At 39.7% G+C, this 21,383-nt stretch overlaps 1 protein-coding gene across 1 annotated transcript in view; it reads left to right on the plus strand.

The window, feature by feature from the left end:
• The window catches only part of CSDE1 (cold shock domain containing E1), a 501,007-nt gene that overhangs the window by 171,617 nt on the left and 308,007 nt on the right, over positions 1-21,383 (plus strand). Inside the window, exon 4 of the mRNA XM_053705299.1 lies at positions 8,253-8,384. Within this exon, the coding sequence (XP_053561274.1) occupies positions 8,253-8,384 (132 nt within the window). The remainder of the gene's footprint in view (positions 1-8,252; positions 8,385-21,383) is intronic.

Genomic DNA, 21,383 nt, shown 5'->3' on the forward strand with positions numbered 1-21,383 from the left:
ACTGCCATATAAGGAAATTGATAATTTTGCTTTATGTTTTTTCTCTTACATTTGCAAGATGTCTCAATCTGATACTGTCTCAGAAACCACTGTTGGAACCCTGCTGCCTGATAACAGTTCTACCAAAGCTAAGTGTATCTGTTCTAAATTTGTGGATTATATCTCCAGCTGTGGTATGTAATAGTTGTCATGATAAGCTTTTACATGCAGAGAATGTATCCATCAGTATAGTACAATGCCTTTTACTTCAACATCTAATGTACATGATATCCCTGTGAATATAAAAGATTTTATTGCTGATGCGATTCAGAAGGCTTTGTCTGCTATCCCGCCTTCTGATAAACGTAAAAGGTCTTTTAAAACCTCTTAAAGTTGATGAATTTTCAAATGACCGACAACATACTGAATTATCCTCCTTTGATGAGGATCTATCTGACTCTGAAGATCCTACCTCAGATATTGACTGACAAATCTACTTATTTTTTTAAAATGGAGTATATTTGTTCCTTGTTAAGAGGTGTTGATTACATTGGATATTGAGAAACTAGTCTTCTTGATATTAAAACCAGTAAACTTTGAACTGTTTATAAACCTCCTGTGGTTACTCCAGAGGTTTTTCCAGTTCCTGATGCTATTTCTGATATGATTTCTAAGGAATGGAATAGCCTGGTACTTTTATCCCTCCTTCAATGTTTAAAAAATTGTATCCTTTGCCAGCAGTTAGTTTGGAGTTTTGGGATAAGATCCCCAGAGTTGATGGGGCTATTTCTACTCTTGCCAAACGTACTACTATTCCTATGGAACATCGTACTTCCTTTAAGGACCCTTTAGATAGGAAACTTGAATCTTATCTAAGAAAAGCTTATTTATATTCTGGCTATCTTCTCAGGCCTGCCATTTCTATGGCTGATGTTGCAGCTGCATCAACTTTTTGGTTGGAAAATTTAGCGGAACAGGAAACAGATCCTGATTTGTCTAGCATTGTTCGCTTGCTTCAACATGCTAGTAATTTTATCTGTGATGCTATTTTTGATATCAAAATTAATGTTAAATCTATGCCTTTAGCTATTTTAGCTAGAAGAACTTTGTGGCTTAAATATTGGTATGCTGACATGGTGTTTCCTTATTTGGACGATATCTTGGTACTAGCTCAGTCTTTACATTCTACAGAATCTCACACAAATCAACTAGTGTTGTTTCTTCAAAGACATAGTGGATCAATTTACCAAAAAGTTCTTTGATTCCTCAGACAAGGGTCACCTTTTTAGGTTTCGAGATAGATTCAGTGTCCATGACTCTGTCTCTAACAGACAGGCGACTAAAATTGGGTTCAGCTTGTCGGAACCTTCAGTCTCAATCATTCCCTTCAGTAGCTATGTGCATGGAAGTTTTAGGTCTCATGACTGCAGCACACAATCCCCTTTGCTTGTTTTCATATGAGACCTCTCCAGCTTTGTATGCTGAATCAATGGTGCAGGGATTATACAAAGTTATCACAATTAATATCCTTAAATCCCAATGTTCGACTCTCTCTGACTTGGTGGTTAGATCACCATTGTATAGTTCAAGGTGCCTCTTTTGTTCGTCCAACCTGGATTGTAATCACAACAGATGCAAGTCTTTCAGGTTGGGGAGCTGTCTGGGGATCTCTGACAGCACAAGGGGTTTGGAAATCTCAAGAGGCGAGGTTACCAATCAATATTTTAGAACTCTATTTTCAGGGCTCTTCAGGTGTGGCCTCTGTTGAAGAGAGAACCGTTCATTTGTTTTCAGACAGACAATATCACAACTGTGGCATATGTCAATCATCAGGGTGGGACTCACAGTCCCCAAGCTATGAAAGAAGTATCTTGGATACTTTCTTGGGCGGAATCCAGTTTGTCTAATTTCTGCGGTTCATATCCCAGGTATAGACATTTGGGAAGCGGATTATCTCAGCCGTCAGACTTTACATCCGGGAGATTGGTCGCTCCATCCAGAAGTTTTCTCAAATGTTCAAAAAATAGATCTAATGGCTTCCCATCTAAACAAGAAACTTTCCAGGGATCCTCAGGCGGAGGCTGTGGATGCGTTAGCAGTTCCTTGGTGTTACCAACCTGCTTATATTTTCCCACCTCTAGTTCTTCTTCTCCCAAGAGTGATCTCCAAGATCATCATGGAGCAATTGTTTGTGTTGCTGGTAGCTCCAGCATGGCCTCACAGGTTTTGGTATGCGGATCTTGTTTGGATGTCCAGTTGCCAACCTTGGCCACTTCCTTTAAGACCAGACCTGTCGCAATGGCCGTTTTTTCCATCAGGATCTCAAACCATTAAATTTGAAGGTATGGAAATTGAACGCCTAGTGCTTGGTCATATAGGTTTCTCTGACTCTGTGATTAATACTATGTTACAGGCTCGTAAAAAAGATTTATTATCGAGTTTTGAAGACTTAAATTTCATGGTGTTATTCTTATAAATTTTCCTGGCATTCTTTAAGAAGTCTTAGAATTTTAGTTTCTTCTGGATGGTTTGGATAAAGGTTTGTTGTAAGTTCCTTGAAGGGACAAATCTCTGCTCTTTCTGTTTTTATTTCACAGAAAGATTGCTAAGCTTCCTGATATTCACTGTTTTGTGCAGGCTTTGGTCCGTATTAAGCCTGTCATTAAATCTCTCCTCCTTGGAGTCTTAAAGGGGCAGTCAACACCAGAATTTTTTGTTGTTTAAAAAGAAACATAATACCTTTATTACCCATTCCCCAGTTTTTCATAACTAACCGTTATAATAAAACACATTTTACCTCTGTAATTACCTTGTAGCTAAGCCTCTGTAAACTGCCCCCTTATTTTTTTTTTATTTTTTTACAGACTTGCATTTTAGCCAATCAGTGCTCACTCCAGGGTAACTTCACGTGCATGAGCTCAATGTTATCTATATGACACACATGAACTAATTCCCTCTAGTGGTCAAAATGCATTCAGATTAGAGGCAGTCATCAAGGTCTAAGAAATTAATATATGAATCTCCTAGGTTTAGTTTTCAACTAATAATACCAAGAGAACAAAGCAGAATTGGTGATAAAAGTAAATTGAAAAGTTGTTTAAAATTACATGCCCTATTTAAATCATGAAAGTTTTTTTTGGACTTGACTGTCCCTTTAATTCGGTTTTGAAGGCTTTACAGGCTCCTCCGTTTGAGCCAATGCATTCTTTGGACATTAAACTACTTTCTTGGAAAGTGTTGTTCCTTTTGGCCATCTCTTCTGCTAGAAGAGTTTCCGAATTATCTGCTCTTTCTTGTGAATCTCCTTTTTTTTATTTTCCATCAGGATAAGGCAGTTTTGCGGACTAAATTTACATTTCTAACAACATTAATAGATACATTGTTGTTCCTTCTTTGTGTCCTAATCCTAGGAAATCTTTGGAGAGATCCTTACATTGTTTGGATGTTGTAAGAGCTTTGAAATATGTTGAAGCTACTAAAGATTTCAGGAAGACTTCTAGTCTATTTGTTGTCTTTTCTGGTCCTAGGAAAGGTCAGAAAGATTCTCCCATTTCCTTGGCATCCTGGTTAAAGCTTTTGATTCATCAGGCTTATTTGGAGTCGGGTCAGGCACCGCCTCAGAGAATTACAGCTCATTCTACTAGATCAGTCTCCACTTTGTTGGCTTTTAAGAATGAAGCTTCAATTGATCAGATTTGCAAAGCAGCAACTTGGTCTTCTTTGCATACATTTACTAAATTCTACCGTTTTGATGTATTTGCTTCTGCGTAAGCAGTTTTTGGTAGAAAATTTCTTCAGGTAGCTCTTTTTAGTTTGATTCTTCTGCTGATGTTTTAAGTTTTTCTTGTCATTCAAAGAATAAACTTATAATTTGGGTTGTGGATTATTTTTTCAGCAGAAAATGGCTGTTTTTTATTTTATCCCTACCCCTCTAGTGACTCTTGCGTGGAGTTCCACATCTTGGGTATTGATATCCCATACGTCACTAGCTCATGGACTCTTGCCAATTACATCAAATAAAACATAATTTATGTAAGAACTTACCTGATAAATTCATTTCTTTCATATTGGCAAGAGTCCATGAGGCCCACCCTTTTTATGGTGGTTATGATTTTTTGTATAAAGCACAATTATTTCCAAATTCCTTTGTTGATGCTTTCTACTCCTTTCTTTATCACCCCACTACTTGGCTATTCGTTAAACTGAATTGTGGGTGTGGTGAGGGTTGTATTTATAGGCATTTTTAGGTTTGGGAAACTTTGCCCCTCCTGGTAGGATTGTATATCCCATACATCACTAGCTCATGGACTCTTACCAATATGAAAGAAATTTAATTTATCAGGTAAGTTCTTACATAAATTATGTTTTTGATCTCATCGGACCACAGGACATGGTTCCAGTAATCCATGTTCTTAGTCTGCTTGTCTTCAGCAAACTGTGTGCGGGCTTTCTTGTGCATCATTTTTAGAAGAGGCTTCCTTCTTGTACAACAGCCATGCAGACCAATTTGATGCAGTGTGCGGCATATGGTCTGAGCACTGACAGGCTGACCCCCCACCCCTTCAACCTCTGCAGCAATGCTGGCAGCACTCATACGCCTATTTCCCAAAGATATCCTCTGGCTATGACGCTAAGCATGTGCACTCAACTTCTTTGGTCGACCATGGGGAGTGCTGTTCTGAATGGAACCTGTCCTGTGAAACCTCTGTATGGTCTTGCCCACCATGCTGCAGCTCCGTTTCAGGGTCTTGGCAGTCTTCTTATAGCCTAAGCCATCTTTATGTAGAGCAACAATTCTTTTTCTTTCATGTAATTGGCAAGAGTCCATGAGCTAATGACGTATGGGATATACATTCCTACCAGGAGGGGGCAAAGTTTCCCAATTCTCATAATGCCTATAAATCTCCCACCACACCCACAACTCAGTTTTACAAACTTTGCCTCCTATGGAGGTGGTGAAGTAGGTTTGTGCTTTGATTTTATGATTTCTTCTATTATAAGCGCTTCTAAGCATTCTGAAGCCCAATTCCTCCGAGTACAGTGTTGGTCAGAGGGATGTGAAGAGAGTATCTCCTATTGTTTTTATGGTTTCTCTCACGGGAAATCTTTTCAAGGGTTCTCTGTTATCGGTCGCAGGGATTCATCTCCTACCTCCCTTTTCAGATCAACGATATACTCTTATATACCATTACCTCTGCTGATAGTTTTCATTACTGGTACTTTTTCAGATCCTCAGAGTTCTTTGCCATGAAGTACCATGTTGAACTTCCAGTGACCAGTATTAGAGAGTGTGAGATTGATAACACCAAATTTAACACACCTGCTCTCCATTCACACCTGAGACCTTGTAACACTAACGAGTCACATGACACTGGGGTGGGAAAATGGCCAATTGGGCCCAATTTGGGCATTTCCACTTAGGGGTTTACTCACTTGTGGCCAACGGTTTAGACATTAATAGCTGTGTGTTGAGTTATTTTGAGGGGACAGCAAATTTACACTGTTATACAGGCTGTACACTGACTACTTTACATTGTAGCAAAGTGTCATTTCTTCAGTGTTGTCACATGAAAATATATATTTACAAAAATGTTAGGGGTGTAATCACTTTTGTGAGATACTGTGTGTGTGTGTATATTTATATGTATATACACATATACATTATTATCATTTTAAACCGGAGTGCTAAAGTGAGCCAAGAAGGTTAAAGTTTTAATTGTCTTTTTGTCTCTAAACCAGTGTTACACTTGTCAAGTTTTCTCCCCACACCCGGTATTTCTCAAGCAGTGTTCAACATCTCTTTACCCCATACAAGCATGTAGCTTTAGGTTTTCCACAATTATTTGTGACAGGGTAAATAAGTATTCTAGCAGGTAACCCCCCCCCCCCTTTCATTCAAGCTTGTTTGTTAGCAGAGCTTCCCCTGCCCACATTAAGTCCTTCCTGAATGAAGGTATACACATTTCTACACTGGCAGCTAAGCTATAGGTAGAAAATAAGCATTTGCGATTCTAGAGCAAAAACTGCACTTTCTTATTAATAAAGTTTCTTAGATTAGGGAATAACTCCTGTAAGGCTTAAAGTGAATGTAAATTTTGATGAACCAGTGCCGATTTTTATAATCCTATTAAAAACAGGGGCACTTTCATTCATCAAACTTTTATATTTCACTGGTTTTGTTCAAATACTTACCTTTTCTTCTTGAAAGCCTCTCCAGCCTGTCGCAAGCCTCTTCATACGTCAGCAATGCCGATTCCGGCATCCTCCAATCACAACTTCTCCTCCCCCCGGGGGAATCATTGCCTAAAGCAACGCTGTGGAGGATGCCGGAATCGGCATTGCTGGCATATGAAGAGCCTTGCGACAGGCTGGAGAAGCGCTGGAGCGGCTTTCAAGAAGAAAAGGTAAATATTTTAACAAAACCAGTGAAATGTAAAGTTTGATGAATGAAAGTGCCCCTGTTTTTAATAGGATTATTAAAAACCGGGTACTCCTTCTGCATACTTTACATTAACTTTAAGAATGGCTGATATTTCTCTATATGTGAGAGACATGTATATTATGTATTTTTTTTCTTAAGCATTCTGTAAACCCTGAACCTGCTTCATATTATTGAAGAATGGTCTGTTTGTTTATGTTGGAAGTGCATGTGATAGAAATACACTCCTCAAGGGCTGGACCTTGAGCCTGGGTGACGGTATGAAAGCATAATGAAGTTTAATAAGCTTACTGTATGTTTTTATAATGCTGCAAGCTTTTCTATTTTCTAAAGAAAAGGTTGTGGCTTCTAACCATTATTAAGGGCTACAAACAGTCAAAGGTTCGCTTAAAGGGACACTGAACTCATGATTCAGATAGAGCATGCAATTTTAAGCAACTTTCTAATTTACTCCCGTTATCAATTTTTCTTCATTTACTTATCTTTTATTTGAAAAGTAAGAATGTAAGTTTAGAAGCCGGTCCGTTTTTGGTTCACAACCTGGGTTGTTCTTGTTGATTGGCTGACTTTTAGTCACCACCAATAAACAAGTGCTGTCCAGTTTACTAAACCTAAAATTGGCTGGCTCTTTAAAGTGAAGGTCAATTTTGATGAATTAGTGTCCGGTTTAATAATCCTATTAAAAACAAGGGCACTTTAATTCATCAAAATTGACATTTCACTCGTTTTCTTCAAAAACTTACCTTTTAATCCTGACAGCCGCTGCAGCGCTTCCTCCGTTTGTCGCAAGCCCTCTTTGCGGGGTCCAAAATGACAAATCAGTCTTCCTCCAATCACGGTGTTGTCTCAGGCCATGATCCCCCACGGGGAGAAAGCCGGATTTGTAATTTCTGACGTAAGAAGAGGTTTCAGACAGCCGGGGGAATGTCTAGAGCGGATGTCAGGATTAAAAGTTAAGTTTTAGAAGAAAATAAGTGAAATGTTAATTTTAATGAATTCAAAGTGCCCTTGTTTTTAATAGCATTATTAAAAACCAGGCACTAATTCATCAAAATTGACCTTCACTTTAACTTAGATGCCTTCTCTTTCAAATAAAGATATCAAGGGAACAAAGAAAAATTGATAATAGGAGTACCTTAGAAATGACTTAATTGCATGCTCTATCTGAATCGTGAAAGAAAAAATTTGGTTTTAGTATCCCTTTAAAGGCACAGTCAACACCAGAATTTTAGTTTTTTTTGAAAGATAGATAATCCCTTAATTACCAATTCCCCAGTTTTGCATAACCAACAGTTATAATTATACACGTTTTACCTTTTATCTAAGCCTCAGCAGACTGACCCCTTAATTCAGTTCTTTTGACACTTGCATTTTAGCCAGTCAGAGCATGTTAAATTCACGTGAATGAACTCAATGTTATCTATATAAAACATGTGAACTAATGCCCTCTAGTGGTGAAAAACTATCAATGCATTTAGATTAGAGGCGGCCTTCAAGGTCTAAGAAATTAGCATATGAACCTTTTAGCTTTCAACTAAGAAAACCAAGAGAACAAAGCAAAATTGTTTAAAATTACATGCCCTATTTGAAACATGAGAGGTTTTTTTTTTTTTGGACTTGACTGTCCCTTTAAGCCCAAATACGACTATTTTCTAATGTGGCTATTAAGCAGGTTGAGATCTTTTTAAATTAGTGTTTACATCCCTTGTGTGGATAACATAATATGCTACATTGCATATTTGAATGAGGCAGAAACCTACTCCTTTTTTTTTTTTTTTTCTTCCCCCCTTGTATTCTGACTGTTGTAATCTAACAATGCACTATGTTATCACAGCTGTTTGTGATGGAGAAGCTTTATACTATGCCTTCAGAAACCCTCACCCCTCCTGTCGCAGGGTCTATCACTTATACCTCTACGTCATGTGGGTCTAAAAAGCAGAAGAGGACCCCATTGTATCAACGATCTGTAAGTCAGGGATAGTATATGCACATTCCGGCATGTTGTGTCTGCAGATTAGCTGCCCGTTGTGCAGTTTTATGTATAACCTCACTAAGATTCCTGTTTGCTCCCATCCTAGTCAAACTTATGTTAGGTGCTGCTTATTGGAAGCTTCTATTACTAAAGAAATTTGTGCTTTCTCTGCAAACAAAAAATAATAATGTGGCTCAAAAATTGTATTACACTCTAGTTCCTTACCTGTTGGTATAATGTACGATTTCAAAATAGTGCATGTTTTTTTTTTTTTTGTTTTTTTTTTAATGTGAGATTTGCATTTGTTGTGTTTAACAGTACTCATTACATATTTTTTTTTGTGGAATTAGAGACATGAAAGCCCAAATTTTCCTTTTTTGTGATTCAGATAGAGCATACAATTTTAAACAACTTTCCAATTTTACTTTGATTATCAAATTTGCATAATTATCTTATCCTTTGCTAACAGCGCAACAATTTACTACAGGGATGTTACTTGTAGCTGAACACAACTTAGTTAGCGAATCACAACTGACAAATGTCTATAGTAGTGTGGGATATGTACATATTATTTTTTCAACAATGGATACCAAGAGAACAAAGTGCATTTGAAAATATAAGTGAATTTAAGTGTTTTAAAATAACATGCTCTATCTGAATCATGCAAGTTTTTTTTTTTTTTATAATTTTCACTTTCCTATCCCTTTAATGGAAATTGGACACACATTTTAAGTGGATTGTATAGATAAGTAAAGGGTAACACTCATCAAAAGGACCATATAGGTTGTGAACTGCTTATTTAAAGGGGCAGTCTACATTATAATTGTTTGTTTAAAAGATAGATAATCCCTTTAACAATTCCCCAGTTTTGCATAAAAACTGTTAAATTAATACACTTTTTACCTCTGATTATCTTGTATCTAGGCATCTTCTGACAGCCCCCTGATCACATGACTTTATCTATTGACTTGCATTTTAGCCAATTAATGCTGTGTTGTCCTGATGCTTAAATGACTTCACTGGTGTGAACACAATATTATCTATATGGCCCACATGAACTAGCAGTTTTCCGTTGTGAAAAAGCATGTGATAAGAGGCTGTCTGTAGTGGCTTAGAAAGAGGCAGAAATTTAGAGTATATTAAAGTGAAGGTCAATTTTGACAAATAAGTGCCCGATTTTTATAATCCTATTTTAAACAAGGGCACTTTAATTCATCAAAATTGACATTTCAAGCGTTTTCTTCAATAACTTATCTTTTAATCCTGAAAGCTGCTCCATCGATTTCCCCCAGCTGTTGGAAGCCTCTTATCACATGCTTTTCTATTTGCTTTTCACAACAGGAGACTGCTAGTTCATGTGGGCCATATAGATAAGATTGTGTTCACGCCTGAGTAGTTATTAAAGATTTAGGACAACACAGTACTAAATGCAAGTCAATAAATAATAAATAAAAAGTCATGAAATCAGGGGGCTGTCAGAAGATGCTTGAATACAAGTTAATCAGAGGTAAAAAGTATATTAATATAACTGAGTTGGTTGTGCAAAACTTGGGGAATGGTTAATAATGCAATAGCACTTAGTCTGAACTTAAAATGAGTAAAAATTTCAGCTCTGTCTATTTCCACTCCTCCTGTATCATGTGATAGCCATCAGCCAATCACATTAACATATATTCTGTGAGTTTTTGCACATGCCCAGTAGGATCTGATGACTTATTACCCCTACCCAACATGCCCGATGTATTGGGGTCACACTTGACTCAGATCTTTCACTCCTCACATTCAGTCTTTGGCGAAAGCCTGTCGTTTCCACCTTAAAAACATCTCTAAAATTAGACTTTTCCTTAAAAAATAATAATAATAATAATAATAATAATAATAATAATTCTTTATTCATGGGAAAAATACATTACATGAAAAATTCAGTGTAAAATACAAAGTTTCCAAGAATTTGGTACAGAAATGTCAAAGGTACATACAATGCTGTAATGACACAAATATTTTAAACAATTAGCAAGTTTTAGGACCATACTGACATTTTTAGTTATTTTGCAAAACAGGAGGCTTCTAGACCTTTGGACTAAAGTTTGTAAGGTGTAAGAAATCTCTTTAAATGATTATATGTGACCTCACAGAGCCTGTTGGGGAGTGAAAGTGCAAGGAGTTTGGTGAAGAAGATATCTGATTAATTTATATCTTTACTCCTTTATGAACTAACCTTTCCTATCTTTATTGCTATCCCCTTGAACCCCTTAGCATGTAAGCCTATGAGCCCAGCTGTTTGTAGATCACCTTCATAAGAGCCGACTAAAACAATGTAACTCTCGGCAGGGCCCTCTACCCATTTGATCCCTATAAATGTTATCTTGTATACACCCTATGTTTATAGCGCTGCAGAATCTGTTGGTGCTCTACAAATACGTGGCGATGATAAAAACTCTGCACATTTTGTTATTGGAAGTAAATTGGAAAGTTGTTTAAAGTTGCATGCTCTATCTGAATCATGAAAGTTTAATTTCTTTCATGTAATTGGCAAGTGTCCATGAGCTAGTTACGTAAGGGATATACAATCCTACCAGGAGGGGCAAAGTTTCCCAAACCTCAAAATGCCTATAAATACACCCCTCACCACACCCACAATTCAGTTTTACAAACTTTACCTCCTATGGAGGTGGTGAAGTAAGTTTGTGCTAAGATTTCTACGTTGATATGTGCTTCTCAGCATTTTGAAGCCCGATTTCCTCTTAGTACAGTGAATGTCAGAGGGATCTGAAGAGAATATCGCCTATTGAACGCAATGGTTTTCCTCTAGGGAGATTTATTTCATAGGTTCTCTGTTATCGGTCGTAGAGATTCATCTCCTACCTCCCTTTTCAGATTGACGATACTCTCATATTCCATTACCTCTACTGATAACCGTTTCACTACTGGTTTGGCTATCTGCTATATGTGGATGGGTGTCTTCAGGTAAGTATGTTTTCATTACTTAAATCACACTCGGCTATGGTTTGGCACTTTATGAATTTATATAAAGTTGTAAATATATGCATTGTACTTATATTTGCCATGATTCAGGTTTTCATTATATTTCCTTTTGCAGACTGTCAGTTTCATATATGGTACATGCATTTTTTAGGAAAAATGTATTTCTTACCTGGGGTATAGTCTTTTTTTCAATTGACTGTCACTTTAAATTCGCGGGCAGAATTAGGCTTGCGAGGGTGCAAAATGCCAAAGTCTATTGCGTCATTTTTTGCGTGAGATTTTTTTGGCGCAAAGTTACGTTCGATGACACAAATTTGTCACTTCCGGCGTCTTAGTTGACGCTGAGTCTTTTCTCAAGGTTGCGTTTTCAGTGACGCGAGTGTGTCATTTCCGGATGTTGGCGCCAACATTTTTTCTGTTTGTGTTGTGCGTCATACCTGCCGCCAAATATTTTCATTATTTAAAACCCCTTTCCTATATGCCTCTTGCCTTTTATCTCTATCAGAGGGCTATGCGGTTTGCATTTTTTTTCCCATTCCTGAAACTGCCATATAAGTAAATTGATCATTTTGCTTTGTTTTTTTCTTACATTTGCAAGATGTCTCAATCTGATCCTGTCTTGTTAATCACTGTTGGAAGCCTGCTGCCTCATAACCGTTCTACCAAAGCTAAGTGCATTTGTTGTAAACTGGTGGAGCTTATATCTCCAGCTGTGGTTTGTAATAGTTGTCATGATAAACTTTTACATGCAGATAATGTGTCCATCAATAATAGTACATTGCCTGTTGCTGTTCCTTCAACATCTAATGTACAAGATATACCTGTGAATTTAAAATAATTTATTGCTGATTCTATTCAGAAGGCTTTGTCTGCCATCCCGCCTTCTAATAAACGTAAAAGGTCTTTTTAAAACTTCTCATAAAGTTGATGAAATTTCAAATGACCAACAACATACTGAATTATCCTCCTCTGATGAGGATCTATCCGATTCAGAAGATCCTTCCTCGGATAATGACACTGACAAATCTACTTATTTATTTAAAATGGAGTATATTCGTTCTTTGTTAAAAGAAGTGTTGATTACATTCGATATTGAGGAAACTAGTCCTTGATATTAAAACTAGTAGACGTTTACATTCTGTTTATAAACCTCCTGTGGTTATTCCAGAGGTTTTTTCAGTTCCTGATGCTATTTCTGATATGATATGATTTCTAAGGAATGGAATAGGCCTGGTACTTCTTTTATTCCTTCTTCAAGGTTAAAAAAAAATTGTATGCTTTGCCAGCAGTTACATTGGAGTTTTGGGAAACGATCCCCAAAGTTGATGGGGTTATCTCTACTCTTGCTAAACGTACTACTATTCCTACGGAAGATAGTACTTCTTTTAAGATTCAAGTTTCCTATCTAAAGGATCTTTATCTAAGGAAAGTCTTTTTATATTCGGGTCATCTTCTCAGGCCTGCAATTTCTTTGGCTGATGTTGCAGCTGCATCAACTTTTTGGCGCAACAAGAATCTGATTATTTGTCTAGCATTGTTCGCTTGCTTCAACATGCTAATCATTTTGTTTGTGATACTATTTTTGATATCGTCAAAATCGATGTTAAATCTATGTCTTTATCTATTTTAGCAAGAAGAGCTTTGTGGGTTAAATCTTGGAATGCTAACGTGACTTCTAAGTCCAGATTGCTATCTCTTTCTTTCCAAGGTAATAATTTATTTTGTTCTCAGTTGGATTCAATTATTTCAACTGTCGCTGCGGGGAAGGGAGTTTTTTTGCCTCAGAATAAAAGACCTAAGGGTAAATCTAAAACTTCTAACCGTTTTCGTTCCTTTCGACAAAATAAGGAACAAAAACCTAATCCTTTCCCCAAGGAATCTGTTTCCAATTGTAAACCTTCTTCAAATTGGAATAAATCCAAGCCATTTAAGAAACCAAAGCCAGCCCCCAAGTCTGCATGAAGGTGCGGCCCTCATTCCAGCTCAGCTGGTAGGGGGCAGATTAAGATTTTTCAAGGATGTTTGGACAAAATCAATGGATTCTGAGTATTGTCTCTCAGGGGTACCGAATAGGATTCAGAATAAGACCACCTGTGTGAAGATATTTTCTCACGCCCGCAAATTCAGTAAAGGCTCAGACTTTCCTGAAGTGTGTTTCAGACCTGGGGTTTTCAGGGGTAATCATGCCAGTTCCGTTTCAGGAACAGGGTCTCGGGTTTTATTCATATCTATTTATTGTCCCAAAGAAAGAAAATTCAATCAGACCAGTTCTGGATCTGAAAATTTTGAATCGTTATGTAAAAGTTCCAACTTTTAAAATGGTGACTATAAGGACTATTCTGCCTTTTGTTCAGCAAGGGCATTATATGTCCACAATAGACTTACAGGATGCATATCTTCATATTCTGATTCATCCAGATCATTATCAGTTTCTGAGATTCTCTTTTCTAGACAAGCATTACCAATTTGTTGCTCTTCCTTTCTCCAACATAGGTGTGTCCGGTCCACGGCGTCATCCTTACTTGCGGGATATTCTCTTCCCCAACAGGAAATGGCAAAGAGCCCAGCAAAGCTGGTCACATGATCCCTCCTAGGCTCCGCCTACCCCAGTCATTCTCTTTGCCGTTGTACAGGCAACATCTCCACGGAGATGGCTTAGAGTTTTTTAGTGTTTAACTGTAGTTTTTCATTATTCAATCAAGAGTTTGTTATTTTCAAATAGTGCTGGTACGTACTATTTACTCAGAAACAGAAAAGAGATGAAGAATTCTGTTTGTATGAGGAAAATGATTTTAGCAACCGTAACTAAAATCCATGGCTGTTCCACACAGGACTGTTGAGAGCATTAACTTCAGTTGGGGGAACAGTTTGCAGTCCTTTGCTGCTTGAGGTATGACACATTCTAACAAGACGATGTAATGCTGGAAGCTGTCATTTTCCCTATGGGATCCGGTAAGCCATGTTTATTACGATTGTAAATAAGGGCTTCACAAGGGCTTATTTAGACTGTAGACATTTTTTGGGCTAAATCGATTGATATTAACACTTATTTAGCCTTGAGGAATCATTTATTCTGGGTATTTTGATATAATAATATCGGCAGGCACTGTTTTAGACACCTTATTCTTTAGGGGCCTTCCCAAAGCATAGGCAGAGTCTCATTTTCGCGCCGGTGTTGCGCACTTGTTTTTGAGAGGCATGGCATGCAGTCGCATGTGAGAGGAGCTCTGATACTTATAAAAGACTTCTGAAGGCATCATTTGGTATCGTATTCCCCTTGGGTTTGGTTGGGTCTCAGCAAAGCAGATACCAGGGACTGTAAAGGGGTTAAAGCTTAAAACGGCTCCGGTTCCGTTATTTTAAGAGTTAAAGCTTCCAAAATTGGTGTGCAATATTTTCAAGGCTTTAAGACACTGTGGTGAAAGTTTGGTGAATTTTGAACAATTCCTTCATGTTTTTTCGCAATTGCAGTAATAAAGTGTGTTCAGTTTAAAATTTAAAGTGACAGTAACGGTTTTATTTCAAAACGTTTTTTGTACTTTCTTATCAAGTTTATGCCTGTTTAACATGTCTGAACTACCAGATAGACTGTGTTCTGAATGTGGGGAAGCCAGAATTCCTATTCATTTAAATAAATGTGATTTATGTGATAATGACAATGATGCCCAAGATGATTCCTCAAGTGAGGGGAGTAAGCATGGTACTGCATCATTCCCTCCTTCGTCTACACGAGTCTTGCCCACTCAGGAGGCCCCTAGTACATCTAGCGCGCCAATACTCCTTACTATGCAACAATTAACGGCTGTAATGGATAATTCTGTCAAAAACATTTTAGCCAAAATGAACCCTTGTCAGCGTAAGCGTGGATGCTCTGTTTTAGTTACTGAAGAGCATGACGACGCTGATATTAATATCTCTGAAGGGCCCCTAACCCAATCTGAGGGAGCCAGGGAGGTTTTGTCTGAGGGAGAAATTACTGATTTAGGGAACATGTCTCAGCAGGCTGAATCTGATGTGATTACTTTTAAATTTAAATTGGAACATCTCCGCATTTTGCTTAAGGAGGTATTATCCACTCTGGATGATTGTGAAAATTTGGTCATCCCAGAGAAACTATGTAAAATGGACAAGTTCCTAGAGGTGCCGGGGCTCCCAGAAGCTTTTCCTATACCCAAGCGGGTGGCGGACATTGTTAATAAAGAATGGGAAAGGCCCGGTATTCCTTTCGTCCCTCCCCCCATATTTAAAAAATTGTTTCCTATGGTCGACCCCAGAAAGGACTTATGGCAGTCAGTCCCCAAGGTCGAGGGAGCGGTTTCTACTTTAAACAAACGCACCACTATTCCCATAGAGGATAGTTGTGCTTTCAAAGATCCTATGGATAAAAAATTAGAAGGTTTGCTTAAAAAGATGTTTGTTCAGCAGGGTTACCTTCTACAACCCATTTCATGCATTGTCCCTGTCACTACAGCCGCATATTTCTGGTTTGATGAACTGATTAAGGTGCTCGATAGTGACTCTCCTCCTTATGAGGAGATTATGGACAGAGTCAATGCTCTCAAATTGGCTAATTCTTTCACTCTAGACGCCTCTTTGCAATTGGCTAAGTTAGCGGCTAAGAATTCTGGGTTTGCTATTGTGGCGCGCAGAGCGCTTTGGTTGAAATCTTGGTCGGCTGATGCGTCTTCCAAGAACAAGCTACTAAACATTCCTTTCAAGGGGAAAACGCTGTTTGGTCCTGACTTGAAAGAGATTATCTCTGATATCACTGGGGGTAAGGGTCATGCCCTTCCTCAGGATCGGCCTTTCAAGGCAAAAAATAGACCTAATTTTCGTCCCTTTCGTAAAAACGGACCAGCCCAAGGTGCTACGTCCTCTAAGCAAGAGGGTAATACTTCTCAGGCCAAGCCAGCTTGGAGACCAATGCAAGGCTGGAACAAGGGAAAGCAGGCAAAGAAACCTGCCACTGCTAACAAGACAGCATGAAATATCGGCCCCCGATCCGGGACCGGATCTGGTGGGGGGCAGACTCTCTCTCTTCGCTCAGGCTTGGGCAAGAGATGTTCTGGATCCTTGGGCGCTAGAAATAGTCTCCCAGGGTTATCTTCTGGAATTCAAGGGACTTCCCCCAAGGGGAAGGTTCCACAGGTCTCAGTTGTCTTCAGACCACATAAAAAGACAGGCGTTCTTACATTGTGTAGAAGACCTGTTAAAAATGGGAGTGATTCATCCTGTTCCATTGAGAGAACAAGGGATGGGGTTCTACTCCAATCTGTTCATAGTTCCCAAAAAAGAGGGAACATTCAGACCAATCCTAGATCTCAAGATCTTAAACAAATTTCTCAAGGTCCCATCTTTCAAGATGGAAACCATTCGAACTATCCTTCCTTCCATCCAGGAAGGTCAATTCATGACCACGGTGGATTTAAAGGATGCGTATCTACATATTCCTATCCACAAGGAACATCATCGGTTCCTAAGGTTTACATTCCTGGACAAACATTACCAGTTCGTGGCGCTTCCTTTCGGATTAGCCACTGCTCCAAGGATTTTCACAAAGGTACTAGGGTCCCTTCTAGCTGTGCTAAGACCAAGGGGCATTGCAGTAGTACCTTACCTGGACGACATTCTGATTCAAGCGTCGTCCCTCCCTCGAGCAAAGGCTCACACGGACATCGTCCTGGCCTTTCTCAGATCGCACGGCTGGAAAGTGAACGTGGAAAAGAGTTCTCTATCCCCGTCAACAAGGGTTCCCTTCTTGGGAACAATTATAGACTCCTCAGAAATGAGGATTTTTCTAACAGAGGCCAGAAAGACAAAGCTTCTGGACTCTTGTCGAATACTTCATTCCGTTCCTCTTCCTTCCGTAGCTCAGTGCATGGAAGTGATCGGGTTGATGGTAGCGGCAATGGACATAGTTCCTTTTGCGCGCATTCATCTAAGACCATTACAACTGTGCATGCTCAGTCAGTGGAATGGGGACTATACAGACTTGTCTCCAAAGATACAGGTAAATCAGAGGACCAGAGACTCACTCCGTTGGTGGCTGTCCCTGGACAACCTGTCACGAGGGATGACATTCCTCAGACCAGAGTGGGTCATTGTCACGACCGACGCCAGTCTGATGGGCTGGGGCGCGGTCTGGGGATCCCTGAAAGCTCAGGGTCTTTGGTCTCGGGAAGAATCTCTTCTACCGATAAATATTCTGGAACTGAGAGCGATATTCAATGCTCTCAAGGCTTGGCCTCAGCTAGCGAGGACCAAGTTCATACGGTTTCAATCAGACAACATGACGACTGTTGCGTACATCAACCATCAGGGGGGAACAAGGAGTTCCCTAGCGATGGAAGAAGTGACCAAGATTATTCTATGGGCGGAGTCTCACTCCTGCCACCTGTCTGCTATCCACATCCCGGGAGTGGAAAATTGGGAAGCGGATTTTCTGAGTCGTCAGACATTGCATCCGGGGGAGTGGGAACTCCATCCGGAAATCTTTGCCCAAGTCACGCAACTTTGGGGCATTCCAGACATGGATCTGATGGCCTCTCGTCAGAACTTCAAAGTTCCTTGCTACGGGTCCAGATCCAGGGATCCCAAGGCGGCTCTAGTGGATGCACTAGTAGCACCTTGGACCTTCAAACTAGCTTATGTGTTCCCGCCGTTTCCTCTCATCCCCAGGCTGGTAGCCAGGATCAATCAGGAGAGGGCGTCGGTGATCTTGATAGCTCCTGCGTGGCCACGCAGGACTTGGTATGCAGATCTGGTGAATATGTCATCGGCTCCACCGTGGAAGCTACCTTGAGACGAGACCTTCTTGTTCAGGGTCCGTTCGAACATCCGAATCTGGTTTCACTCCAGCTGACTGCTTGGAGATTGAACGCTTGATTTTATCGAAGCGAGGTTTCTCAGATTCTGTTATCGATACTCTTGTTCAGGCCAGAAAGCCTGTAACTAGAAAGATTTACCACAAAATTTGGAAAAAATATATCTGTTGGTGTGAATCTAAAGGATTCCCTTGGGACAAGGTTAAGATTCCTAGGATTCTATCCTTCCTTCAAGAAGGATTGGAAAAAGGATTATCGGCAAGTTCCCTGAAGGGACAGATTTCTGCCTTGTCGGTGTTACTTCACAAAAAACTGGCAGCTGTGCCAGATGTTCAAGCCTTTGTTCAGGCTCTGGTTAGAATCAAGCCTGTTTACAAACCTTTGACTCCTCCTTGGAGTCTCAATTTAGTTCTTTCAGTTCTTCAGGGGGTTCCGTTTGAACCCTTACATTCCGTTGATATTAAGTTATTATCTTGGAAAGTTTTGTTTTTAGTTGCAATTTCTTCTGCTAGAAGAGTTTCAGAATTATCTGCTCTGCAGTGTTCTCCTCCTTATCTGGTGTTCCATGCAGATAAGGTGGTTTTACGTACTAAACCTGGTTTTCTTCCAAAAGTTGTTTCTAACAAAAACATTAACCAGGAGATTATCGTACCTTCTCTGTGTCCGAAACCAGTTTCAAAGAAGGAACGCTTGTTGCACAATTTGGATGTTGTTCGCGCTCTAAAATTCTATTTAGATGCTACAAAGGATTTTAGACAAACATCTTCCCTGTTTGTTGTTTATTCAGGTAAAAGGAGAGGTCAAAAAGCAACTTCTACCTCTCTCTCTTTTTGGATTAAAAGCATCATCAGATTGGCTTACGAGACTGCCGGACGGCAGCCTCCCGAAAGAATCACGGCTCATTCCACTAGGGCTGTGGCTTCCACATGGGCCTTCAAGAACGAGGCTTCTGTTGATCAGATATGTAGGGCAGCGACTTGGTCTTCACTGCACACTTTTACCAAATTTTACAAGTTTGATACTTTTGCTTCTTCTGAGGCTATTTTTGGGAGAAAGGTTTTGCAAGCCGTGGTGCCTTCCATTTAGGTGACCTGATTTGCTCCCTCCCTTCATCCGTGTCCTAAAGCTTTGGTATTGGTTCCCACAAGTAAGGATGACGCCGTGGACCGGACACACCTATGTTGGAGAAAACAGAATTTATGTTTACCTGATAAATTTCTTTCTCCAACGGTGTGTCCGGTCCACGGCCCGCCCTGGTTTTTTAATCAGGTCTGATAATTTATTTTCTTTAACTACAGTCACCACGGTACCATATGGTTTCTCCTATGCTATTGTTCCTCCTTAACGTCGGTCGAATGACTGGGGTAGGCGGAGCCTAGGAGGGATCATGTGACCAGCTTTGCTGGGCTCTTTGCCATTTCCTGTTGGGGAAGAGAATATCCCGCAAGTAAGGATGACGCCGTGGACCGGACACACCGTTGGAGAAAGAAATTTATCAGGTAAACATAAATTCTGTTTTTGGCCTAGCGACAGCTCCAAGAATCTTTTCAAAGGTTCTCTGTGCCCTACTCTCTGTAATCAGAGAGCGGGGTATTGCGGTGTTTCCTTATTTGGACGATATCTTGGTACTAGCTCAGTCTTTACGTTCTGCAGAATCTCACAAGAATCAACTAGTGTTGTTTCTTCGAAAACATTGTTGGAGGATCAATTTACCAAAAAGTTCTTTGATCCCTCAGACAAGGGTCACCTTTTTAGGTTTCCAGATAGATGTAGTGTCCGTGACTCTGTCTCTAACAGACAAAAGACATTTAAAATTGGTTGCAGCCTGTCAGAACCTTCAGTCTCAGTCATTCCCTTCAGTAGCTATGTGCATGGAAGTTTTAGGTCTCATGACTGCAGCATCGGACGCGATCCCCTTTGCTCGTTTCATATGAGACCTCTCCAGCTTTGTATACTGAACCAATGGTGTAGGGATTATACAAGGATATCAGAATTTAATATCCTTAAATCCCAATGTTCAACTTTCTCTGATTTGGTGGTTAGATCACCATCGTTTAGTTCTAGGGGCCTCTTTTTTTTGTTCGTCCAACCTGGACTGTGATCACAACAGATGCGAGTCTTTCAGGTTGGGACAGCGTTTGGTGATCTCTGACAGCACAAGTGGTTTGGAAATCTCAAGAGGCGAGATTACCAATCAATATTTTGGAACTCCGTGCGATTTTCAGGGCTCTTCAGATTTGGCCTCTGTTAAAGAGAGATCCGTTCATTTGTTTTCAGACAATGTCACAACTGTTGCATATGTCAATCATCAGGGTGGGACTCAGTCCCCAAGCTATGAAAGAAGTATCCAGGATACTTGCTTGGGCGGAATCCAGCTCCTGTCTAATTTCTGCGGTTCATATCCCAGGTATAGACAATTGGGAAGCAATTTATCTCAGCCGTCAGACTTAACATCCGGGGGAGTGGTCCCTCCATCCAGATGTGTTTTCTCAGGTTGTTCAGATGTGGGGTCTTCCAGAAATAGATCTGATGGCTTCTCATCTAAACAAGAAACTTCCCAGGTACCTGTCCAGAGATCCTCAGGTGGAAGCAGTGGATTCGTTGACACTTCCTTGGTGTTATCAACCTGCTTATATTTTCCCGCCTTTAGTTCTTCTTCCAAGAGTGATCTCCAAAATCATCATGGAGCAATCATTTGTGCTGCTGGTGGCTCCAGCATGGCCTCACAGGTTTTGGTATGCTTGTTCGGATGTCCAGTTGCTAACCTTGGCCACTTCCGTTAAGGCCGGACCTTCTGTTTCAAGGTTCGTTTTTTCCATCAGGATCTCAAATCATTAAATTTGAAGGTATGGAAATTGAGCGCTTAGTCATAGAGGTTTCTCTGATTCTGTGATTAATATTATGTTGCAGGCTCGTAAATCTGTTTCTAGAAAGATTTATTATCGAGTGTGGAAGACTTAAATTTCATGGTGTTCCTCTCATAAATTATCTTGGCATTCTTTTAGAATTCCTAGAATTTTACAGTTTCTTCAGGATGGTTTGGATAAGGGTTTGTCTGCAAGTTCCTTGAAGGGACAAATCTCTGCTCTTTCTGTTTTATTTCACATAGAGATTGCTAAGCTTCCTGATATCCATTGTTTTGTACAGGCTTTGGTTCTTATCAAGCCTGTCATTAAATCAATCT

This window comes from Bombina bombina, chromosome 3, assembly GCF_027579735.1.
Source record: "Bombina bombina isolate aBomBom1 chromosome 3, aBomBom1.pri, whole genome shotgun sequence".
NCBI classification, from domain to species: domain Eukaryota; kingdom Metazoa; phylum Chordata; class Amphibia; order Anura; family Bombinatoridae; genus Bombina; species Bombina bombina.